Raw genomic sequence first — 23,860 nt, forward strand, 5'->3', positions numbered from 1 at the left:
ATCTTGAGGACCTGCTTTTAATAAGTTTGGAACTTTGCATCCATTAGTGAAATTTAAGAATTTCTAGGAATTTTATCAGTCTGTCATCTTTGCTATTTGTAGTGGTCACTCTAGGAGGAGGCGTTTATAGATGGATAATTCAATAAATGGTGTTGGGACAACTCCTAAGTCATAACATTGCTAGAATAAATTCCAGATGAATTAAAGATTTAAGTGTAAAATAAGATCAAAAACCAAATTGTAATAAAATAATTAGGAAAAAATATAGGAGATATAGCGTAGGAGGCCCAAGCAAGACACAGAATTAAGAGTTCATGGAAGAAAAAAATTATGGATTTTATTGCACATAAATTTAAAAAGCTTTGTATGATAAGAGACATAAGTTTCTACAAATTAAGAAAAAGACAGTCCAACAGAATCAAAGATAAAGGACAAGAACAGGCAGTTCACAAAAGGGGAAATGCAAATCAGCAGTGAAGGTATGAAAAGATGCTCTCCACTAATTTCCACTCAGTTGGACCCTCAAATTATTGGTGAGTCTGTAAGAAATCACTGCTTTTTGGGAACTTAACATAACAATATTTATTTAAATGCTGTTAATTGACCCAGAAATTCTTCTTCATGGGATTTATCTGATAGAAATAGAAGGACCAGTATTTTTTTTTTTTTTTTTTGCGGTATGCGGGGCTCTCACTGTTGTGGCCTCTCCCTTTGCGGAGCACAGGCTCCGGACACACAGGCTCAGCGACCATGGCTCACAGGCCTAGCTGCTCCGCGGCATGTGGGATCTTCCCAGACCGGGGCACGAACCCGTGTCCCCTGCATCGGCAGGCGGACTCTCAACCACTGCGCCACCAGGGAAGCCCGAAGGACCAGTATTTAAAGAAATATACAACAGTAATAATTGTAGTATTATTTGTAATAGCAAAAACCCAGAAATGTCCTATGGCATGCCCACATTATTACAGATACTAAAAATGAAGAGGTATATCTGTTAAATGCATTGGCTTGAAAACTCTGATTATCTTAAGTAAAAACAAGTTATAGAATAGTGTAAGTGTGTATATGTATATAGTATGAACCCACTGTTAAATAAATGAACCCTGTATAAACATGTATATGTAAGCAAAGAAAAATGTAGAAGAATATTCAACTAATTTTAACTAGTAATGTCAGGGTAATAAGGATAGGATGTTGGTGGAGTGAGGATGTTTTACTTTTGAATTTAAATGGTTCTAATTTAAAAAATTTGAAAGATTACATTTTGGCAACAGCGAAAAAAGGGTGGCTATACCAATAATTTATATGAAACCTTGTATTGACTTGTAAGTGTGACTCAAATCCAACAACTAATCACAGCATTCTGTTCCTGGCAGTAATACGGTTTTCTTGGAAGAGATCAACCTCAAGAGATTAGAGATATATATCTACATAGTCCCGTTATAACTTAATAAGTAAATGTGAATCTGTTTTTGTAGTTGAGAGCTCTATTTTTTAATGCGTTTAACACTTTATTATTCTTTCTTTCAGTGGGCCAACAAACTGGTATTTCTTTTGGAAACATTTAACGGCATCTTACATCTATCTGTGATATTCATGAAGTGCCCTCCTTGAGAACCTCATTCATAAGGACATCCTTTTGAAAGCCTTCTCTGAACTCCCCCATTTAAATGAACCACTTCTGTCTCTTTACCACTAGTGTATCGTGTATCCCTCACCAAGTCCTCTCAGTTCTTACTCCTTATTATGACTCAGTAGCTATTCTCTCCATCTCCACTGCTATATTATTACCTTAGTTTAGGGCTTTGTTATTTCTTGCTTGGATTACTGTAGTAGTGTCTGAATAGGTTTTCCTGCTTTCAGTCTGGTCTCTTTCTAGTACAGCCTCTACACTGCAAAGCCTCAGTGGGTTTTTGTCTGTTTGTGTTGTTTTATTTTTATTTTCCTAAAATGCAGATTTAACTCCTCTCGTTTTAACACCTCATTGGTTCCCCACTGTCAGTAGAATGGAGTGAGGCATACAAGAGCCTCCGTGAGTTATTCCAAGTCTGTCTCTCCAGCCTCATCTCTCATCACCCCTTTCCTTGAACTCTTGCCTTTCTAAACTATTAGTAAATAAATAAACTATTAGTAGTGTCCATCTTTGGCAAATGTTGCCTTTTCCCTGAACTGTCCACTTTGCTTGGATAACTCCTGTCTGTCCTTTAAGACTGAGCACATTTTAGCCTGTAAGTCTACCTGACATTTTTTTCCTGTGTAATAAGAAAGGTTTATTGTTTTTTCTTTTTTTCTCATAATAAAAATGATACATTACTACTGTAGAAAATGAAAACAATCCAAAAGAATACAAAGTAAAAATCACCTAAAATCATAAATTTAAAATCTCATCCTCATCATTAAAACTTTGGTGAACAAAGCTACCTCATTTAGTCTCCCTACAAATAAAAAAATGAACATAAATAATATATAATATGACTACTTTTTTGTAATCTATTTAGTCATGTAGCATATTGAGATCTCTTTCCATGTCTATGAATGGACTGACATATATCATCATTGTTAAATGGTTGCATTAGTATTTCACGGTAATGAGAAATCATAATTGGCTTATCTAGTCTTATTATGATGGGTATTTGGGTGTTGTATTAGTTCAGCCTGAGAAGCAGAAGTGGTAGGAGCTCTAGTGCTAGTTCTAGCTCTGTCTACACACACACACACACACACACACACACACACCCACGCATGCACACGCACGCGCACGGAACTGGCTTATGCTGTTGTTGTGGGGTTGGCCAAACAAATGCTAAGTCCGAAGGCAGACAGCCCTGAAGGGGGTCCAGGAGGAGGAGGGAGCACATGCCGCAGGTGCTGCTTGCAGAGCCCGAGCTCAGGGAGGACTTAGGTCCTCTGTTAGTAAGTTGGGCCCACCCAGGATAATCTCCCTTTTGATTAACACAAAGTCAGCTGATCCTGAACTTTAATTATATCAGCAGAATCCCTTCACAGCAACGTCTAGATTAGTATTTGAATAACTGGGAGGTGTTTGCTACAAAATGGCGGTTGCCTCCCTTCTGTCTTCCCAACACCTGCTGGAGGATACCCCTTGTAGCTCACCCTAATAAACAGTAGAAAGGATATTCTGGCAGATGTAGTTCAGTCTAGCCAGTTTCATGCGCCTCAAAACCATCACAGGTGTATATGACTTTGTAAACAGTGCTTACAAATACATATTTGTGTATCTGAGTAGTTTCTTTGGATAAATTTCTTAAACTGGGAGAGAATTTTGAATTTTTCTTTTAACTCAGTGACATGGAAATAAATGGTAACATGATTTTGAATTAATAGCTTGGATCTCTAGATAATGATATGCTAGATTAAGAACTTTAAAAAGAAGATGAAAGTAGTCCTGGATATTGAGTGGTTTTCAAAATCTTTTGTAACAGCCTGTGTATTTTACATTTTAACTTGTATTTTAAATGGCAAAATTTTCCAATACATTAGTTGAGTTTCAGGTTAAAAAAATATATTTTTTTTCAGATAGTTGGGTAGGCACATATCCCGGGGAAGGATTGAGTATTCCCATTTGGGTTGTATGACCATATTTGGAGTAGTCACTGTAGCCAAAAGGACAGAGTACTGTGATGGACAGGCCTGACTCACTTGCCCATCTATTTACCAGGAGTGACTCCAGCTTTTAGGGCCACCAGATACACACAAAAAGCTAGAGAGGTGCTGAGCGCTAAACTGCAGGAATCTCCTATAGTGTTGATCACTTCCTTCACCTTGCTTTCTTCCTGTGGACTTGGAAGTGAGAGTCAGACCTGGGTTTTTATTCAGCTACTTGCTAAATGTGTGACCTTGGGCAAATTACTTGCCTTTTTAAGCCTCAGGTTTCTTATTTGCAAAGTGGTAAAGATAATTATAGATTATTTAAGGAATAGATGACAAAAGGTAGAAAATGCTTGGCATTGTGTCTGGCACATAGTAAGCACTCAATAAGTGTTCATTAATATTATATTTAGCTCATTTACCTATCAGTTTTTCTCTTACTGGACTTTGCTTCTGTCCTCCTGTGTGAAGATACAAGTTTGGTAAAGCTTTTAAAATTACTTATAAATAGAATACATAATTTATTTCAATAATATAGAACATCTGTAAACAGTTATTACTTTTATTAAAATTACTCCTGTAATAAATTATTCTAAGATATTTGTTTCAAGATTATACCTTTGATAAGTTCCAGCCATATTTATCTTCATTATATAATTGGATCTTCAGTATAGGTCATAGGTATAAATACTCTGAGACTTTTTCAGTGGTGATTTGTTTGTTAGCATTGCCAAAAGGTTTTAGCCTTAAAAACTTAGCTGCTAAGTATCTGGTTGATGATAAGAGTAAGCGTCCATTTTTGACCCACTGTGCTAGATGATATATTGATACATAGTTGCTAGTATTAGCAATTTGATCATGTTAGGCATTTTTCTTGTTTTATGGATGAGGAAATTGAAACTCTGTCAGGTAATAGAGTATAAAGGGTAGGAACAAGGCCATTGGAGTGAGACAGAACTGAATTCTAAGCTCAGTTCTGCTTTCTGTTTTATGATCTTGGGCAGAGCTTTCTAGGCCACAGTTTCCTTATTTGTGAAAAGGGGATAGTATATTTTACAATGTATTCTAAGTACCTAGGGTAGTACATGGTATGTTCAGTATGTGGTAGTTTGTTACTGCTTTTGTTCCCTAGGTGCCTCTGAGGATGTTACCTTTGTACTGTTATCCCTTTACCATTTTGGTCAGCAAAATATCCAAAGTGTCTTTATTTTTATTAATTTCTATACCATCATTTCTGAATGATCTTATTACTTCACTAATGTGTTGATATAGTTTAAAGCATATTAGTTAATTTCATCATACTGTGATTATTAATCTTTTGAAATCAGGACAATATCTGTTCTGTTCTTTATTTAGAAGCTCTGTAAACTATGTAAAGGATGAAAAAGAAGACTTGGAATATTTCATTTATCTCATTGTGAGCATGCAGATGCTTAATTATTTAAATTTATTTATTTATTTATTTATTTATTTTTTTGCTGTACGCGGGCCTCTCACTGCTGTGGCCTCTCCCGTTGCGGAGCACAGGCTCCGGACACACAGGCTCCGCGGCCATGGCTCGCGGGCCCAGCCACTCCGCGGCATGTGGGATCTTCCGGGATCGGGGCACGAACCCGTGTCCCCTGCATCGGCAGGCGGACTCTCAACCACTGCGCCACCAGGGAAGCCCTAAATTTATTATTAATTTCATTCTTGCAGTTGCATTAATTTATGGTATGATCTAGGAAAGTAGTTTTACAGGTTCCATGGCACCCATATGTAAGCATTTTGAAAGTAAGTATAATCAATATAGGCATGTTTAAAAATTTTTGTTTTTATATCAGTAATAAAGTGCTTTTTATTCCATCTTTCTTCCACATGAATACTGGGAAATTTGGACTTTGAAAGCATTTCAGAAGCATCTTAGAGGCCCAAAGTGGAAACTACGGGTTAAAAGTCCTTTGTAAGATAGAAGTGATGCTATTGCTCACAAGATTTATTAAAAGTGAAGAAAATGGTAGTCAAGGCTCTTACATCTGTATATCTAATATCTAATAATTGCAACAGATATTTGAAAAAATATAATGCATTCAATTCTTTTGCTCTTGAAAATAAAGATATTTTGTTAGTTATTTGTAGTCTACATTCTGGGGATTCTCCAGTATTGAGGAAGGCACTGAGGAATTATTGAGAGGTTATTGAAGTGGCCATTACATTTCAGAGAATCTTTTTTCATTTGTATTAGTTGTATGAATAGACTCATACCGTAGTGCTTATCACCTTGGCACATGTAAAGTTGATATTGAAGGGGCAGATGGAGAAGCAAAACAAAGACAAAACAGGTTATACTTCAGATTAGAGGCAAAATACAGTTTACTGACAGCAGTGTGACCTATTTTCTTTTATCATATGAACAGGTTGAAAACCAAATTCTTTTTTTTTTTTTATAATAGTTACTTATCAATCTTATTGCTTTTTTTTTTATAATAGTTACTTATCAATCTTATTGCTTTTTTTTTTTTTTGCTGTATGCGGACCTCTCACCGTTGTGGCCCCTCCCATTCCGGAGCACAGGCTCCGGACGCACAGGCCCAGCGACCACGGGCCACGGGGCCACGGGGCCACGGCCCACGAAAACCAAATTCTTAAAGGCAGTGTTTATTTCCTTTTAGAAAACTTTGGTATGCTGTTAAGATCACTTGAAAGGCTTGTTTTTGATCGTATAATAGTCCATATTAAGCATAATGTGAGTTTTGATTTTCTTGCGTGCTTCATTAACATTCTGTACTCTGAAACGACATGATTTTTCATTTTTAACTTAAAAGATTTCGGTGATGTATGCCCCATAAAATTTGTCAGTCTTTCTTCTGTGAAGACTTACGAGTTATTAATGTTAGCTCAAGCCTTTCATATATGAGTGAAAATTGAAAGAAAACATCAAACTTCTTAACATTTTTCACACATTTTTGATATTTCTTGATAAGCAGTTTTCAGATGGGCTGAAGATGTCACATGAAATGAGATATTAAATTCAGGCTTCTCATTTTTTGTTCAAAGACAGAAGTTATAATATTCAGCAAATCCAGCTACAGACATTTATGTGTAGAAGTTTCTGCCTTGCCAGTAAGAGAAATGCACGTTTTAATTTTTTATTGCTTTGTAAATGATCCTGTACTCTATTCTTGAGCACTTTTCTTATTTTTGTACGCTCTATAAATGAATCATGGTTTTGAACTTTCCTACATCAGTAATAAAAATGAAATTTGATTGGTTAGTAATAAAGAAGATTCTTTTCATAAAAACGATCATTTTGTCATGGCAATTCCATTAACTGTAACTGCATTAGCAAAATAGAAACCATAAAAAGCATTTCATTATGCTTGTACACTTAGCTATGTTTTTGTACTGATTATATATTTTTATCTCTAAGAACTTTTATAAACCAGAGAAGTTTCTTCATGGCTTAACCTGAGATGTTATCATTCCTAATTTGGTTAGATGGTTTTATTTCCAGACTTATAGCAGTTTTTTGCTGTCAGGTATCTTTTAGGCTTTAGATAGCAAAAGACCTGCTTGTATTTCCCACAGAATACGTTTTTAGGTTGAGTATCTAATTTGCATTAGGTGCTCTGCTAAGTGCTGGGGTACAAAAATGAGTAACAGTTGTTGAGTTTGGTGAACTTACATTCTTGTGTTGGACAGATCCATTGAAACAAATACAAACTGAATTAGGGGTGTTAGATATTTCGTGAACATCTCAACTCTCCCTGCCCCTCACCTTCTGTCTAGCGCACTTGTGATTATTTTTTTTACCCAGTTCATATTTCGTCTCCTCTCGTGAATTCTTTCCTGTCTTCCTCAAGCAGATTGTTATTTCTTCAAGAGGATTCCTATAGTGCTTTATACATCCCTCTGGTCTGATGCTTATATTAATAATTGATATTGAGTACATTCTGTGAGCTTAGAGACTGTATATGGCATTTACGTAGTTTATCTAATTTTATTCTTCCAAGAACCTTACAAGGTAGATGATATTTCCCCTTTTTACAGATGAAGTAAATGAGGCAAGAAGAGGTTATGCAACTTGGCTAAGGTCACTTAGGCAGTAAGTTGTAGAGTTGGGAGGGGAACTCAGGCATGTCTCACTTCAAGACCTATGTTTTTTCCCACCTGTATTCATTTATTGTATTGTAAATGGTTATGTGCATCTCAGTCACCTCTTCTCACTCCCTCTGCTCTGTGCCCCCCACCCGCTCAACAAAATTAGATCTTAGAGAGCAATGGCAGTTTTATATTCATCTTTGTCTATTTATCATAGTCCCTGGTACATTTTCCAAGTTTAATAACCTATGGTTGTTTAGTTAAATGCTTTAATATATTTTTTTTCAGCCTCTCTCAGGATTTTCTATCCCTGTGCTTCTGTTCATGAAGGGATTCTGTGATAGTTAGTCTATGTTATCTTATTTCTTGTTTGTTTTTTCTTTTTTTGTTGTTGTTGTTGTTCGTGGGGAATCTGGCAATCTGCCAAGACTTCTGCAGGTATAACAACAGATCACATCCTCTGTAGGGAGTCATTTGTTTCACGGCTAGCTGAGAGGAGTGAGGGAGGAGGAATAGAGAGTTCTTTGGTTACCTAGCTTGATATGAGAGAGTGAGTATATGTCATGTACTAGAAAAGGGCAGATACTTAAAATAATAGGTATTATTGTTACAGTGATTGTAATTGGTTTAGAGTAGTGGGGAGGATTGTTTCATAGTTGGACGGACATTTACTTTCCATTTTCTAGGATTAGATTTAGAGAACCATTAAATCTTGAAGGGTAACACTGTTAACAATGTTGAGGTCTGATACTTGTGTGGGACTGTTTGTCTTCTCTCTGTTTTTTGGCCAGATACTGCACTTTTAATCTTAACCAGCTGTTTTTGCATAGTTCTGCTATTGATCTCATATTCATCTCTATTTCTGAGAAAAGTTCAGACACGGTGTCAGTGTTTCCTCTTTTATGAATTACAGATTACCATTTTTAAAAAGAGAATTCAAATTTTGAGTCCTAGCTACAAGGTTCATATCTATTCATAGTCACCTGGAGTTGGCCTGCTGTTTATTGGAAATTAATGAAAAATGGTGGATCTTTTTTATAATGGGGCAAAGTCTAAACATAACCATTTGAGAGGATGACACATGAATCCTTACTAAGAATGGAAGGTTTTCCGTTTAGCTTGTATTCATTTTAGCCTGAGTTATTGGCTTGCTGATGCTGTGAATTTGTTTTCTTCACCCTTGTTAACCTCCAGAAGTTTGTCAGTTTTATGAAATTGATCCTTGAATACCATTTTGAAATTGATCTCTAGTGTCACATAGATAGGTTCAGATGGCTCACGTTCAAGTCCCATAACTACTAACTTAATTTTACTTTCCTTATTGATTACATCTAATGGAAAAACTATCATTTAACCACTTTTTGGTTCCAAAGCAAGTGCAGCCTCAGTTCATTAGTCTTAAAAGCTTATTCTGGAACACTATTAAAATTCAACATGTTACTAAAGCATGTTTTAAAACATGGCTTTAAGCCATATCCACAAATACTTAAGTAGAATAAGATGGGTAAAAATCTTCTTGAATAAAATTAATCTGCATAGATCCTTACTGCCTGCCACATTCTATGAGGCAAATGAATCAAAGGGGTGAAAAGAACTTAATCTTATTTCAAGTGTACTCCATGTCCTGTGGACAGTACTTTTTTTTTTTTTTTTTGATGGTGGTCGCAGACCATCTGCATCAGATTTACTTGGCGTGTGTGTGGCAAGTTTGGATTCCTGGCCCTCGTTTCTACAGTATCAGAATCTCTGAGTTTAGGGTTTGGTGGAAATATGCAATTTTACAAAGTTCCTTAGGGGATTCATATACATTAATGGTTGAGAACCATTCTTGTAGGATGATTGTAATTTCTTTAATTATAATTAATTAATTATTATAATTATTACCTAAGAACGTTTATTTGTGGGCTTTGTAAGAAGTTAGCTAATACAGTTCTGTGTTCATTGAATCCGGAGCCAGACTACCTGAGTTCAAACCCTGGCTCTTGTCACTTATTAGTCACTGTGACTTTGGCAAATTGCTTATGGTTGTTCCTTAATTTTCTTATTGTAAAATAGGGATAATAATAGTAGTGTCTACATCATAAAGTTGTTGTGAGGTAGTTACTATGTCAAGCACTTAAGTGCACAATAAATGCAATAAGTCTTTTAAAATCTATTTCAGTTTTACTGAGGTATAATTTATATACCCTTTTAAAGTGTACAATTAATTTTTAAAATATATTTACAGAGTTGTGATTATTACCACAATCCAGTTGTAGAAGGAACATTTTCATCACCCCCAAAAGAAATTTCTTGCCTGTTTACAGTCATTCCCATTCCCATCCCAGCCTGAGTCAACCACTAACCTACTTTCTGTTTCTGTAGATTTGCCTATTCTGAACATTTCATATAAATGGAATCATACAATGTGTTTTCTTTAGTGACTGGCTTTTTTCACTGGGAATAATGCTTTTGAAGTTCATCTATGTTATAACAGATATTAATGCTTGGCTCTTTTTTTTATTGCCAAATAGTATTTTGTGGTATGGATATACCACATTTAGTTTATTGACTCATCAGTTGATGGTCATTTAGGTTGTTTCCACCTTTTGTTTACTGTGAATAACACTGCTGTGAACATTCTTGTACAAATCTTTGTGTGGATATGTTTTTCCATTTCTCCTGGGTGAATACCTAGGAATGGAATTGCTGAGTCATAATGGCAATTCTGTGTTTAACATTTTGAAAACCTCCAAGCTTTTTATATTCCCACCAGCAATGTGTGAGAGTTCCAAATGCTGTACATCCTCTAAACATTTGTTATTGTCTGTCTTGTTGATTAAAGCCATTCTAGTGGGTGTGAGGTGGTGGCATCTCATTGTGGTTTTGATTTGCATTTCTCTAATGGCTCATGATATTGAGTATCTTTTCATGTGCTTGTTTGGCCATTCATGTATCTCCTTTGGAGAAATGTCTATTCATATCCTATGCCCATGGAAAGGATTGAGTTATTTGTCATCTTTGTTATTGAGTTGTAAGTTTTTTGTATATTCTAGATACTAGCTGTAAGGGTCTTAAGGGACTCTTAACTGTTGTCACCATCCCCCCCGCCCCCCACCATTATCATCTGCCTCAGTAGCAGTCTAGGTAGTTTTTGACCAGAAAGAGGTAGATTCTCATTATTCTCTAGTTTCATTTGGGCACCAACTTTGGTTGTAAGAGAGAAGTTCTGCCCTTTACAAGTTTTCCTGAATTTTCAATCTGTTTTGCTTTCCTTCTTCTGCCTCCTGAATGGCAGGATATTAGAACCCATTTGCCTTGGATATTAATTCTAATGTATCATTCATTCATGTGCCCTCACTTTGAATCATTTTAGTCCTTTGTTTACCACGTTGTTACAAATGAATAGGTGGTTGGAGATATTGATGAGGGATTTGTGGGGTTGATGATTTGTCTGCTATGGGCTCAGTAAATTGGCATTCATTTGGCATTCTGGAGATTGTGCACTGTTTTATGTAATTTTTTTCTTAGTTCTGTGTAACATGTAGACAGAATTAAGCCTTGTTATGGGTGTATCAGATAATCTTTATTGTTATTTTCAGATAGGCTCCAGTATTCGTTAGAGTTTTAAACTTGAAACATTATAAAGATAACAGATAGGGAGATGGGCCATATGGTACCACTAAAGTCTAAGTGCCTTAAAGGCAGTTACTTGATTTTCTCTTTTTTTTTTTTTTTTTTTTTTTTTTTTGCTGTATGCGGACCTCTCACTGTTGTGGCCTCTCCCATTGCGGAGCACAGGCTCCGGACGCGCAGGCTCAGTGGCCATGGCTCACGGGCCCAGCTGCTCCGTGGCATGTGAGATCTTCCCAGACCGGGGCACGAACCCGTGTCCCCTGCATCGGCCTAAAACCTGCATCGGACTCTCAACCACTGTGCCACCAGGGAAGCCCACTTGATTTTCTTTATAATTTTATCCCTAGTGCTTAGAATGGTGCCTGGCACATTATATTCAGGGTGTGTGTGTGTGTGTTCTGTGAATATTTATTGAATGATAAAACGGATTTGTAGAATGTGGCTTAATTTACTTTCTAAAATGAGAGCTGTGTACAGTTTACTAGACATACTTATATGCAACAAGCAATAAAGAATATTCAGTGGATTCTGATGTCAATCAACAAGTTTTTAAGGACTGATGATAACTTGTAGCCAAGGGAATGGTTCTAGTGTGTATCTTCTTCCAAAGTTTGGCAATCCCTTTGTATTTTTGTCTTACACTTCTCTAGTCTGTCTTAGAATGTCTGCTCCTTGCTTCAGGACCCTTATTTCAATCTAAGGTATTCTTTTTTTTTGTTGTTTGTTTTTTTTTGCGGTACGCGGTCCTCTCACTGTTGCGGCCTCTCCCATTGCGGAACACAGGCTCTGGACATGCAGGCTCAGCGGCCATGGCTCACGGGCCTAGCCGCTCCGCGGCATGTGGGATCTTCCTGGACCGGGGCACGAACCCGTGTCCCCAGCATTGGCAGGCAGATTCCTAACCACTGTGCCACCAGGGAAGCCCTAAGGTATTCTTTAATCTTTCTATCTGCACTTCCTTGCAGTATATTTTTTAAGTGGCTCCTGTGATCTGAATGTTTGTGTCCCCTCCAAATTTATGCTTTGAAACCCTAATCCCAAGGTGATGGTATTAGAAGGTGGGGACCGTTAGGAGGTGATTAGGTAATGAGGGCAGAACCCTTATGATTGGAATTAGTGCCAAGAGATCCCAGAGAGCTCCCTAGCCCCTTCCACCATGTGAGGACCCAGCAAGAAGTCCACAGTCAGTGACCTGGAAGAGGTCTCCTACCAGAACCCAACCATGCTGGCACCCTGATGTTGGACTTTGAGCTTCCAGAACTGTGAGAAACAAATTTCTGTTGTTTATAAGCCACCCAATCTGTGGTATTTTGTTATAGTAGCCCAAGTGGACTAAGACAGAGAGTAGCCTTACCACTGTGTTACAAAATACTACCTGTCAGTATTTTAAGTATTGGAACTATTTTAGGTTTATGGAAATGACAGCATGGTACTACACCTCTCCATTCTCTAACATGAGCCACTTTCTTTAAAATTTTTAAAAGTTGAAGTATAGTTGATGTACAATATTGTATAAGTTATAAGTGTACAATATAGTGATTCACAATTTTTAAAGGTTATATTCCATTTATAATTATTATCAAATATTGGGTATATTCCCTGGGTTGTGCGATACGTGAGCCACTTTCTGACATGAACATTGATCTCACTGTTGAGGTGATGGGAGAATGTTTTTTTTAAAATAAATTTATTTATTTATTTTTGGCTGCGTTGGGTCTTCATTGCTGTGCGCAATCTTTCTCTAGTTGCAGCCAGCGGGGGCTACCCTTCGATGTGTTGCTCGGGCTTCTCATTGCGTTGGCTTCTCTTTCTTGCAGAGCACGGACTTTAGGCGCGTGGGCTTCAGTAGTTGTGTCACGTGGGCTCAGTTGTTGTGGCTCACGGGCTCTAGAGCGCAGGCTCAGTAGTTGTGGAGCATGGGCTTAGTTGCTCCGCGGCCTGTGGGATCTTCCCAGACCAGGGCTCGAACCCATGTTCCCTGCATTGGCAGGTGGATTCTTAATCACTGTGCCACCAGGGAAGTCTGAGAATGATTTTAAACTCTTATTGTGTGAAGAGTCATGTCCTGCTTACACATCTTTGAATTGTACTATAGTTTGCAGTCTGAATTGTTGAATCTAATATATAGCTCTTAAAATTCTAGCTTTGATAAAGTCACATGTCATCATATTTTAACTCTAAACATCTTAAAAATCTATTTTAAATGAAGGCTTCATATCATAACTGCCTAAAACTTGACAGGTGTTGAACTTAGTGTCTATGTTGATATCACTGAGATCATCAGTATAGTATTTATGTCAAACAGTATATTTATTTCCTTCTTTTCTCTGTGTGTCTTGCAGTAACTTGTCCATGTTTAAGAGCTGTCAAATGTTCTTTGAGCATTTTGTTATATTAGTCGTATTTGCATTTACACCTTTGGCAGAACGACATCCAAATTTGGAGATAGGTTGCATGCGTTTCTTATTCCTTTAGACTGTCTAAATAGTCTTTGGAAGAGGAAGAGATGACATCTATGAGCTTTTGGAATCTAGTTGCCTAAGGATAAACTGGGTTTGACTTCATTAGTGCACAAATGATAGTTTTGTGTACAGTTATTATAGCATTAATCTATTTGATGGATTGGAAATATGACAGTACTGAAGCAGCATGTAATATTAGTGCCTATTATCCTACAAATTATGTCTTCACCTACATTCATATGCCAGAGGAGTCATGTTGTACATTAAGAATGAAGAATTAAAAAAAAAAACCCCGACAACAGAGGGCATCTCTTTTTATGGCCCTTCTCTTGTCCTTTTAGATTAGATCATCAAGAGATGGACTTTAGAATTAGACTTATTAGGTCATAGCACTTTCATACTGTGAAATACCCTGAATTGAATGGAATAGGTAGATCATTTGCCACCAGAATGACTTATCACCCAACTTGATACTATAGAGAATACTGCAGGTAAAATGGAGTCTTTAAGAAACCTAGGTATATACATATGTGAATTTGTTGGCCAGTAGTCATTTCTCTAAAAATTGTAATGGATTTGTAGTAAAGAGTACTGATGTTTTTGTTATGTTGGTTGATAAAGCTTAAAAATAATAGGTACCTTAAAGATAATTAAATGAGAATCAAGTATGTATTTTGGGGGGCTATGGGTTTTGCTTTATCATGTGTGTCTTTCTAGCACAAATTCATTTATTTATGTATTGTTTATTTTATATTAGGGCTTTCAAAAGTCCAAAAGTATATATTCTCTCTCTTTCTAAGCTTTATTCCTCCTCCAAGATAAGTACTTATGGGAGGTAGAAAATATCTTTGAAAAATTTAAAAACATTCCTTTGCATAAAAAAAGCTACCACTAAAGGCTGAGACTTTAAGAGGAATCACCTTTGCTCCTGGTAAAAGAGATACTAGTGTAAACTACTCAGGGCAGTTTTACCTGGGCAGAATGGCAAAGAAGGTAAAGGATAGAGGGGTTAAAAGACCTTCAATAATGTTATTTGGATAGAAAGTTATGTGGTGTTCTGATATTTGCTTTATTTCTAGATGTTTATTTATACCTGTAAAATAGGAATATATTTCTTCTTTATAAAAATGATAAACACTTTCATGGACCTTTTGCTAGGGAATAAGAAGTCCTTCTAATTCTCAAGAATGAATTAATGTAGGTCACTAAGAGTATCTTGGAGTAAGTTATTGCTTTGGTATGAAAATGATATAGTAGTTTCTGATTGTGAAAGAATTAATTTCTGAAAGGTGGGTAGTTTTACTTTGGAACTCTTGTGATAAAGATTAGTTTTAAATGATACTTAGACCAAAAAAATTTAAATATTGCTTAATTTGAATTTCATATTTTGGCATGTATTGTACGTATTATTATAAGTGCCATATTCAAGTTTGGAGCAATTGAGAAGCCTAGTCTTTAATAAATAATCTCAGGACCATAGGAATTTTCACATTCTGGGAACTTACTGCCTAGAAACAGAGATAAGTTATTGACATAATAATAGAATAGAGAAGAAAGCAATATATGATATAAGACAAGTACAAACTGCTATGAGCAGTATAGATAAAGGAGAAAGTAGATTTGTTTAGTTACAAAAGCCTTCTTGAGAGAGGTAGCGTTTTAAGCTTGGTCTTGAAAAAGGTGTAGGATTTGGGTATGTGGTGGGGAAGGAATATTCTGGACCGAGGGGAACAATTTGAGCAAAGTCACTAAGGTGAGGAAGTATGAAGTATATGGGGGAAATTTTAAGTACTCTGGTAGGATACAAGGGTACTATTATTAGGTAGATGGGTAGGCAGGTATTCCCCCCCCCCCCCATTAATTTGTGTGTGTTCTTTCCAAGCTTTTTTCGTGGTCAAAAAAGGTGATTTCACTAGAATAGAGGAGGACTCTTCTTTGTTCAAGGGTACGTGAATGGCTGGGTTCCCTGCTGAAACTTCAAATAAGTAGTTATTTAATTAGAACAGTGTTTTCCGAGGTGGGGTGAGGTATATATACACCCTGTTTTATGCAGGACAGTCCTTTGAAGTACAGGAATAAAATATTGGAATTTAGGTTTCAATTTATTTTTTAACTGTTTTCTTTTTTAGTGTATGTTTTATAATGTGCATGATTTATTAGCTTAGGAATACCAGCCATATGATTTCCAAATCTATTTGGGTCTGCATACTCAAGGTGTTTTTTTTTTTTTTTGGCTGCGTTGGGTCTTAGTTGCTGTGCGCGGCCCCTCTCTAGCGCAGAGAGCCGGCGCTACCCCTCGCGGTGGTGGGCAGGCTTCTCATCGGGTGGCCTCTCCCGTTGTCAAGCACGGGCTCCAGCAGCCGCAGCACGCAGGCTCAGTAGTTGTGGCTCGCGGGCTCCAGAGTGCAGGCTCAGCAGCTGTGGCGCACGGGCCCAGCTGCTCCGCGGCATGTGGGATCTGCCCCGACCAGAGCTTGAACCCGTGTTCCCTGCATCGGCAGGCGGATTCCCAACCACTGCGCCACCGGGGAAGCCCCCTCAAGTATTTTATTGATGGGGACATGAGAGTTTAAAAAGTGATAATCCGGGCCTCCCTGGTGGCGCAGTGGTTGAGAGTCCGCCTGCCGATGCAGGGGATACGGGTTCGTGCCCCGGTCCAGGAGGATCCCATATGCCACGGAGCGGCTGGGCCCGTGAGCCATGGCCGCTGAGTCTGCGCATCCGGAGCCTGTGCTCCGCAACAGGAGAGGCCACAACAGTGAGAGGCCCGTGTACCGCAAAAAAAAAAAAAAAAAAGTGATAATCCCTATGTTAGAGTTAAAGAATATGGAAAGGCGAATAGTGAGAAGACTTGTCAGATGGTTGAGGGCCTTGTGTTGGTCTTAGGAGCATTTCAACAGTAATATCCAGTGAAAATTGTATATTTGGTATAAAACGTAGAAACAGATTTCCAGTTTTAGGGTCAGTGCATAGGTAAGTTTACAGGATTAGATTCTGCCAACTATTTCAGGCAGCTGTTTAACATTTTTATAGTTGTGTTATTGGTTGTAGTTTTGGAGTTCTCTGGGTAAAAGTTTCCCTTTTTTTTGTCCAGGTTGTGTAGTGTTCTTATCTTCCCTGATTCATTCTTAGCCTAAACAGTCCAGAATCATAATAATGATAGTAGTAATAGTGAACACAAACATTTATTCAACCAGCATTTACTGATTGCCTGTTTGGTGCTAGGTTCTGGGAATGAAGTGGTAAGCAAAAATCAGATATGAACACTGGATTCATGTGCTTATTTTCTAGTGGGGGAGGTAAACAAGTAGTCCTCAAATCCTTGTAAAAGTGTTGACTGTGATAAGTGGATCAAAGAAGTGTGCATCTTATTCAAGCTTGAAACAGAGAGGGTTTGAACTATTCCGGAGGTCACTGAAGTCTTCCCTGAAGACAGGACCAGCTACATAATTTGTAGGGCCCAGTGCAAAATGAAGATATGAGGCCCCTGTTTAAAAGAACAGGGGCCTCAAGACTGGCACAGCAGAACATAAAAGCACCCGTGGAGCCCTTCTAAGTATGGGCCCTGTGCAGCTGTTCAGGTTGTAAGTCCATGAAGCTGGCCCAACCTGAGGAAGTGATGTTTTTGCTGAGATGTAAGGACATGAAAGGAGGGGAAGATAGCTCCAGGGTAGAGGAAACAGCTTAAATGAATCTCTGGGGCAGGAAGGAACGTGATGCATTCAGAAACTGGGTGAAGGCCATTGTGGCTGGTGTATAGAGTGGGTGGAGAGGAATGATGAGGCCAGAGAGGGAGAGAGGCTGATGTGTAAGGCCAAGTCGATCTTTATTCCAAGAGCCACACAAACTACTGATGTGTATGAAGCATAAAAATTACTTTTGATATGCAAATAATACCAGTAATTGGCACCTTGACAGTGTTGGACAACATTGTCTCTCAATCCTCATTTTCTATCAGTCTCCTTTTCAGAAACGTTTATCCTCACCTTCTATATTTCTAAGCCTGGCCCTTCCCTAAGGCAGGTTTAAAAAGCCTCTTCACATCAGGGAGAGATTTTGGTGGTAGAAATGGAAAATAGGATAGGTGAGTCATGAAATTTTATTTGCTATGGAATTAGTCTGTGGTCTAAAACATTTTAGGTTGACTAAAGTAAAACTAGTAAGAGATGAAAATGTTTTATTATTTATTTTTAAAGATTTTTCTTTTAAAATGCGGCAGATTTTTAAGGTCTGTTGTCAGTACTATGATTTTGAATTCTTAATCTCCCTCTCTTTTACACATGATCAGGGACAAGGGTGGATATTAACTTCCCTAACCTTGGGAAAGAGGAGTGGGGAAGAAATTGTATTTTTGGACTTTGTCTTTCACATAACAGGCATTCTCAAAGAAAAGGCTTTAATTAATATTACCCAAACCAAGAAATAGGCTTTGTACTTTGTTATGTGTGGATAATGTTCATGATTCATTGACTTACTTATGAAAGCTCATTTCCTAGAAAGAAACCTACATGGTTGATCTGTAGATCCATTGCCATGCCACACAACTTAGGATTTTCACTATTGTCTCTCTGTTGAACAACACACCAGCCATTTCTTCTCCCATGCCATTCATTCCCGGATCACTCCCTGCATACTCTGCTATTTCTTGCCTCCTGGACTATGGATATACTGGAATTCCAAGCTGCTAAAGTAGCATGGTTATATAGGTTTATATCAGCCTACTTGCCTTCTCTTTTTAAATGATAGGTTCAGTTTGTGAAGATAACATCAAATGTTTTGGCAGAGTTACTTTCTGAGAATTTACTTTCAGTAATAATTCCTGAGTTGGAACATAGTTTGTATATTGGAGCAAGGAAAATATACTCTGTCATCCCCATTTCCAGCTTTAGGTTCTTAATAACAGAGCTTTTAGTATTTGTAGATAACTCCTTTGTTCTTATTTGCAGTCGGGTAATATGTTGCAAGATTTCTGTTACTTTTACATATGTCGGTTGTATTACATCAGGAGAAAGGGGGTGATGATAAATGAACTTTTAACTGGAATTACTGAACACGGAAGTTCCTATTCGTATGAGAACTCTGATACTGCAGAGTAGTGATGTAGCTTCTGATTTATCAAAGAACACTTAAATTATACTCAGCATATATTTAGTGCTAAATGTATGTTTTTCCATTGTTTTGAAAATTTGTAATTCATGTCTAATATGTACACAAAATAGCTAACCAAAAGTTAAAATTACCAGAATATTTAATTAGAGCACCCTATTACTTTAACATAGTTGATAATTAAGTTCAGTAAAACTTTGATTAGCCAGAATGTTTAGGGGATTGACTGGTAGGTTTCTTTCTTTCCATGCACAATTAATGATCACCAACTGTACGCAAAACATGGCACAGTGTGGCATACACAGATGCATATGACACATTTGTGCCCTCAAGGAACTTAATTTCAATGTCTTTGGAACTTTTGTAAATTTTATTCCTATGCCTTATTGCTTTCTTTAATAAGATTAATATAATGCATATAATTGAGTCTTTGATGATGTAGACTCTTACAATGAATGAACCTCATTGTATTGTTTCTTATATAGATGTAAACAGTGTAGGTGTGCTGATCATACAGTTTATCCTAAAAGGTTATTTTTTAGTAAATTGCTGATGTCAGCTTGTTTTTGTTTCCCTGACTTTTATTTTTAAAACTGTTACACAGGTTAATTGGGTTCTTATTGAAATTTTACTTTGTTAAAAAGTTTACACTAACATATAGTAATATTTAGTTGCACTGCCTTTTTGGTATGTGAGTTGAAATTCAGTAGCCTTTACGTATATGTATACAGACAGTCCCTAACTTAACAACGGTTTGACTTAACGATTTTTTGACTTTATGATAGAGCGAAAGCAGTACGCATTCAATAGGAACTGTATTTCAAGTTGTGAATTTTTATCTTTGCTTGGGCTAGCGATATGTAACTAGATACTCTTGATGCTGGGCAGCAGCAGGGAGTCACAGCTCCCAGTCAGCCACGAAATCACAAAATCAAGAGGGTGAACAACTGATACGCTTACCACCATTCAGTACCCATAAAACCATCCCGTTTTTCACTTTCAGTACAGTATTCCATAAATTACATGAGATATTTAACACTTCATTATAAAACCGGCTTTGTGTTAGATGCCCAACTGTAAGCTAATGTAAGTGTTTTGAGCACGTTTAATGTGGGCTAGGCTAGGCTATGGTGTTTGGTAGGTGAGGTATATTAAATGCATTTTCAACTTACAGTGGGTTTATCGGGATGTAAACCCATGATAGGTCAAGGGAGGTCTGTAATACTGTGATAACAGTGTGCAAAACTGTGTATGGTCCATTATTTGCTTGGTGACTTCATGTATTATCCCTAAGTATGAGTTTAATTTTGTGTAGCCCAGACCAAACCAAAATTTATAATGTACAATAATACAATGTTTTTCTTTTCATTCTAAAGTGGAAGTAAAAGGAAATTAAGGCGTCCACCCCTCCCTCCCACTCGTAAGACTGTTTTAGTGCATCTTAAATGATCAGTCTTAAGAAAAAAATGCTTCATGTGTATAAGTTTCTTTTTTAAAAAACCAGCTGGAAGTATATATTAAAAAATAATTTACTGTGTCACAGACTGTATTAATTTAAACACAGTAAGAAAAATACCAATTATTATCAAATTTCATATTTGACTTTCTTGCTGACAGCAAATATAGTTAGAGTGTTAGAATTGGTGATTCTGATGTTTTATGGCTTTTACAAAGAAGAATTCAACAAATGATATACTGTATATTCTGTCAGTGGAGGCACTGCTTCTTAAGTGCAGTTGATTAGACAAATTCAAATCTAGTGCTTTTTCCAAGCACTGGTAGGTTGCTAATATTCTCTTTGTAGTTGGAGTCTTCTCTGGATGAGAAATTGAGTCAAGGTCAAGCCTGGCTTCAGGCCTAAAATTAGCTTTAGCAGCTCTATTTCACATTGTAGGTACTTAACTGCTTCATCATGTTACTTCCCTTTGTTTTTGTGAGATGGTGTTGGTGAGGTCAAGGCAATGAAACGTGGACAACAACAGGATTCTTCTGTCTGTTTAAATACTACCAGCTTATGAGGAAAGGTGCACAGCCTGATAGAGATGTATTTGATTCTTTCATACAGTGTTGTCTTGAAAATTTACTTCGTTAAAAGTTTACAGTAAAATATTATAAATATTGCTTCACTATTTTTCTTTTTGATAGTGAACTGAAATTCAATATCTTTTTATATGCATGAGTAACATTTTGGATATGTCTGTGTTTGAAGGAGGCTAAAGGAATAGTAGCATTTAGGCTGTTTTATTTTTAAAATTTTCCCTTTTGATTGGGCAAGATGTCTTCCACCTCCTCCCCATAAAAAATGAAACTGCCACTAAACATTCACTTAAAAGAAATTATCTAACCTGCTTATATAGGTTCCCATAGAATCTAAAGTAGTATGACTAGTTGCCATATTTAAGGTATCCTTGGCAGTTGACTTTAAATGCTCTAGGCAAATGTATGTGATTATTAATTTGGTTGGTTATTGATATGTTTTTGCCCTATGTGCCTAATTATCACTGCTTTGTTTCCACAGCTGCAGAACCGTGGCCTGAAAATGCTACATTATATCAGCAGCTGAAAGGTAGGTACTTGTTCTCAGTTAAAAATGGCTTTGTATCAAAATATATTTATTACCAAAAACACCCTTCAATAATATAATCCTTTGCAAAGAGAACATAAAACGTAAAGAAGGGATTCCCTTGTATAATTTGTCTAGGAGATTTTACCTAAATTTATATCTGCCAGTGTAAACCAACTATTCATGGCCTATAAGGTCCTTAGTTGATTATTGACTCATTATATTGGCTGCTGTAGGCAGTGTAAAATGATGTGGTTGCAGGAGCAGTTGGCAGATTTACTGTGCCAATAGCTGACACAGCAGATTTTTGAAGTCCTGTGGTAAAGTGGGCTCTCAGTAAAAAGGAACTGTTAAAATGTATAGGCTAGGATGGTTCAGGCTCCCTTTAGCAGCTCTTCATATATCATCAGGTCACATTATGGACCCCATTTGGGGCTCAGCAGCCTGCTGCAGTTGTCAGAAGACTGCAAAGTAATGAAGACTAATAGGCAGCAGCCCTAGTCTTCTAAGCATGGAATTTTTATTGCAGCGAACTTGTCATCTTTCTTTTGTGTGACAGACCTAGACACACTGTGTAATATTAACTGTAAGCTGGTTTTATATGATTTTGAATGCTTTTACTTTTAACTAGAGAGGTTTGAGTAGAGATACTATTTTACTTAATGAAAAGAAGAGGAATGTTTCTTGAAAACTTGGAAAATGAATTTGTTTTTAAGTGAGCGATTTTCATTATATATTGTTGATAAAATACAGTAAGTGATCAATTAGTTTTAGGGGAAATTGTTGATAAAATACAATAAGTGATCAAATAGTTTCAGAGTAAATAGTTTTGTTTCATTGTTATTTACATACTATGATAATTTAATCAAAATTATAATCACACATTGATATAGACATATAGACAACAGCATTGATATAGAACTTCATGATTACATTTTCTTTTTAGAAATAGGAATAGTTTTTAAAAATAAAAACATTTATAAATGTATTTTACTTGTTTAGCAGTTATGCTTTTGACTCAGACCTTTCACTGTATTTCCACAGGGGAGCAAATTTTGCTTTCTGACAATGCAGCTTCTCTTGCTGTGCAGGTAAGTATGTAAATAATGTAATTTTTTAAATTTTGAGTTGCAAATTTTTTTTCCTCTCCAGTCTGATACTGTATGTTTAGAATTTTTTGTGATTTATCATTATCAGTATAACATCTCTTTGTGAAGTATAATTTTATTATGTAATATTATTCAGGTAATTGTTGCCAGTATGTAAAATGAACATAAAAATCTTTATTATTCATTCTTTTTATAAACATCACTTATGTTGTGGGTGCATTTTCTTTATTTGCTGTTTTGCTTTTGGCTAGATATGATGGTATTGATTAGTTGGGGTGAATGTTCATTTATAGGCACAAAACTATTTTCTAACTTATTTGTAAAGTTTTATTCACTACATATTTTTAAGCATCATTCTCTCATTCTTCTCATTCTAGCCTTAATCCATTTGGTAATCATGAAGCAAACATATTCTTTTCCAGCCATTCCTTATATATTTATCGATTACATTAGTGTCTGTTATCCCCAGACCACTTACTGAATATAATAACTCTTCAAGTTGTATATCACAGTTGTGTAATCCAAAAGCTTAGTGGCCCTGTAAACTTTAACCTGCTCTATAGGAAATATAGGATACTTGGGAATTGTTTGCCTTAAAAAAAAGAGAAATGTTTATGTAGATTATGGAATTATAATTATTGAAACATTTTACATATTTAGTTGCTGTTTGGTTAGCTTACATGGTTTGAATCACAAAGAGGATTTTATTGTGTAGCACCTAAAAGATAGCTTAAAAGAGAAATCTAAGACGTGACATTTGTTGCAGATGAGACTGTGAGCTTCTTGAGGACAGAAAGAAAAGGAAGAAGAGGGACTGCTTTTGCTGCGTTCTAGGCATGATGCTAGGCACTTGGTCATCTTGTTTTTTTTAAATTCAAGTTGATAATCATCTGGGCTTAATCACTATGTCTGATACATAGTATGTCATTCAGTACATTTTAATTTCGTTTAAGGCAGGGAAAGAAGGAAAAGATAGAAATGTGTTTGGACAATAATTCATTTGTATGAGTATGAGCTTTTTAAAGTTTCTTTCTTTTAGAAGATTTATATATTTTTCCCAAGAATATAAATTTTGTTTATTTTATTTACTTACCTTTATTTTATCTTTAGTACTGTGACTAGTGTATTTTCTTTCTTACGGTAATCTTTGAGAGGCAGAACTTCTTAGTTGGTTATATTTAATAAATACGGACTTTATACTGCCATTTTGGCAGGGGGGATAAGGAAGTTGAAATTTAAGTTTAGTTTTCAAATACTAATGACACAGTGCCTGGCTTATAAAATGTACTCAGTAAATATTTGTTGAATGAAGGGTT

The 23,860-nt window shown here is 36.5% G+C and overlaps 1 protein-coding gene across 1 annotated transcript in view; it reads left to right on the plus strand.

Moving 5' to 3' along the window:
* Window positions 1–23,860, plus strand: part of MTX2 (metaxin 2) — a 63,885-nt gene that overhangs the window by 1,581 nt on the left and 38,444 nt on the right. Inside the window, exons 2-3 of the mRNA XM_082630159.1 lie at window positions 21,391–21,438; window positions 22,480–22,526. Of these exons, the coding sequence (XP_082486285.1) occupies window positions 21,391–21,438; window positions 22,480–22,526 (95 nt within the window). The remainder of the gene's footprint in view (window positions 1–21,390; window positions 21,439–22,479; window positions 22,527–23,860) is intronic.

This window comes from Mesoplodon mirus (genome assembly GCF_964341445.2).
Source record: "Mesoplodon mirus genome assembly, chromosome: 8".
Classification (NCBI taxonomy): domain Eukaryota; kingdom Metazoa; phylum Chordata; class Mammalia; order Artiodactyla; family Ziphiidae; genus Mesoplodon; species Mesoplodon mirus.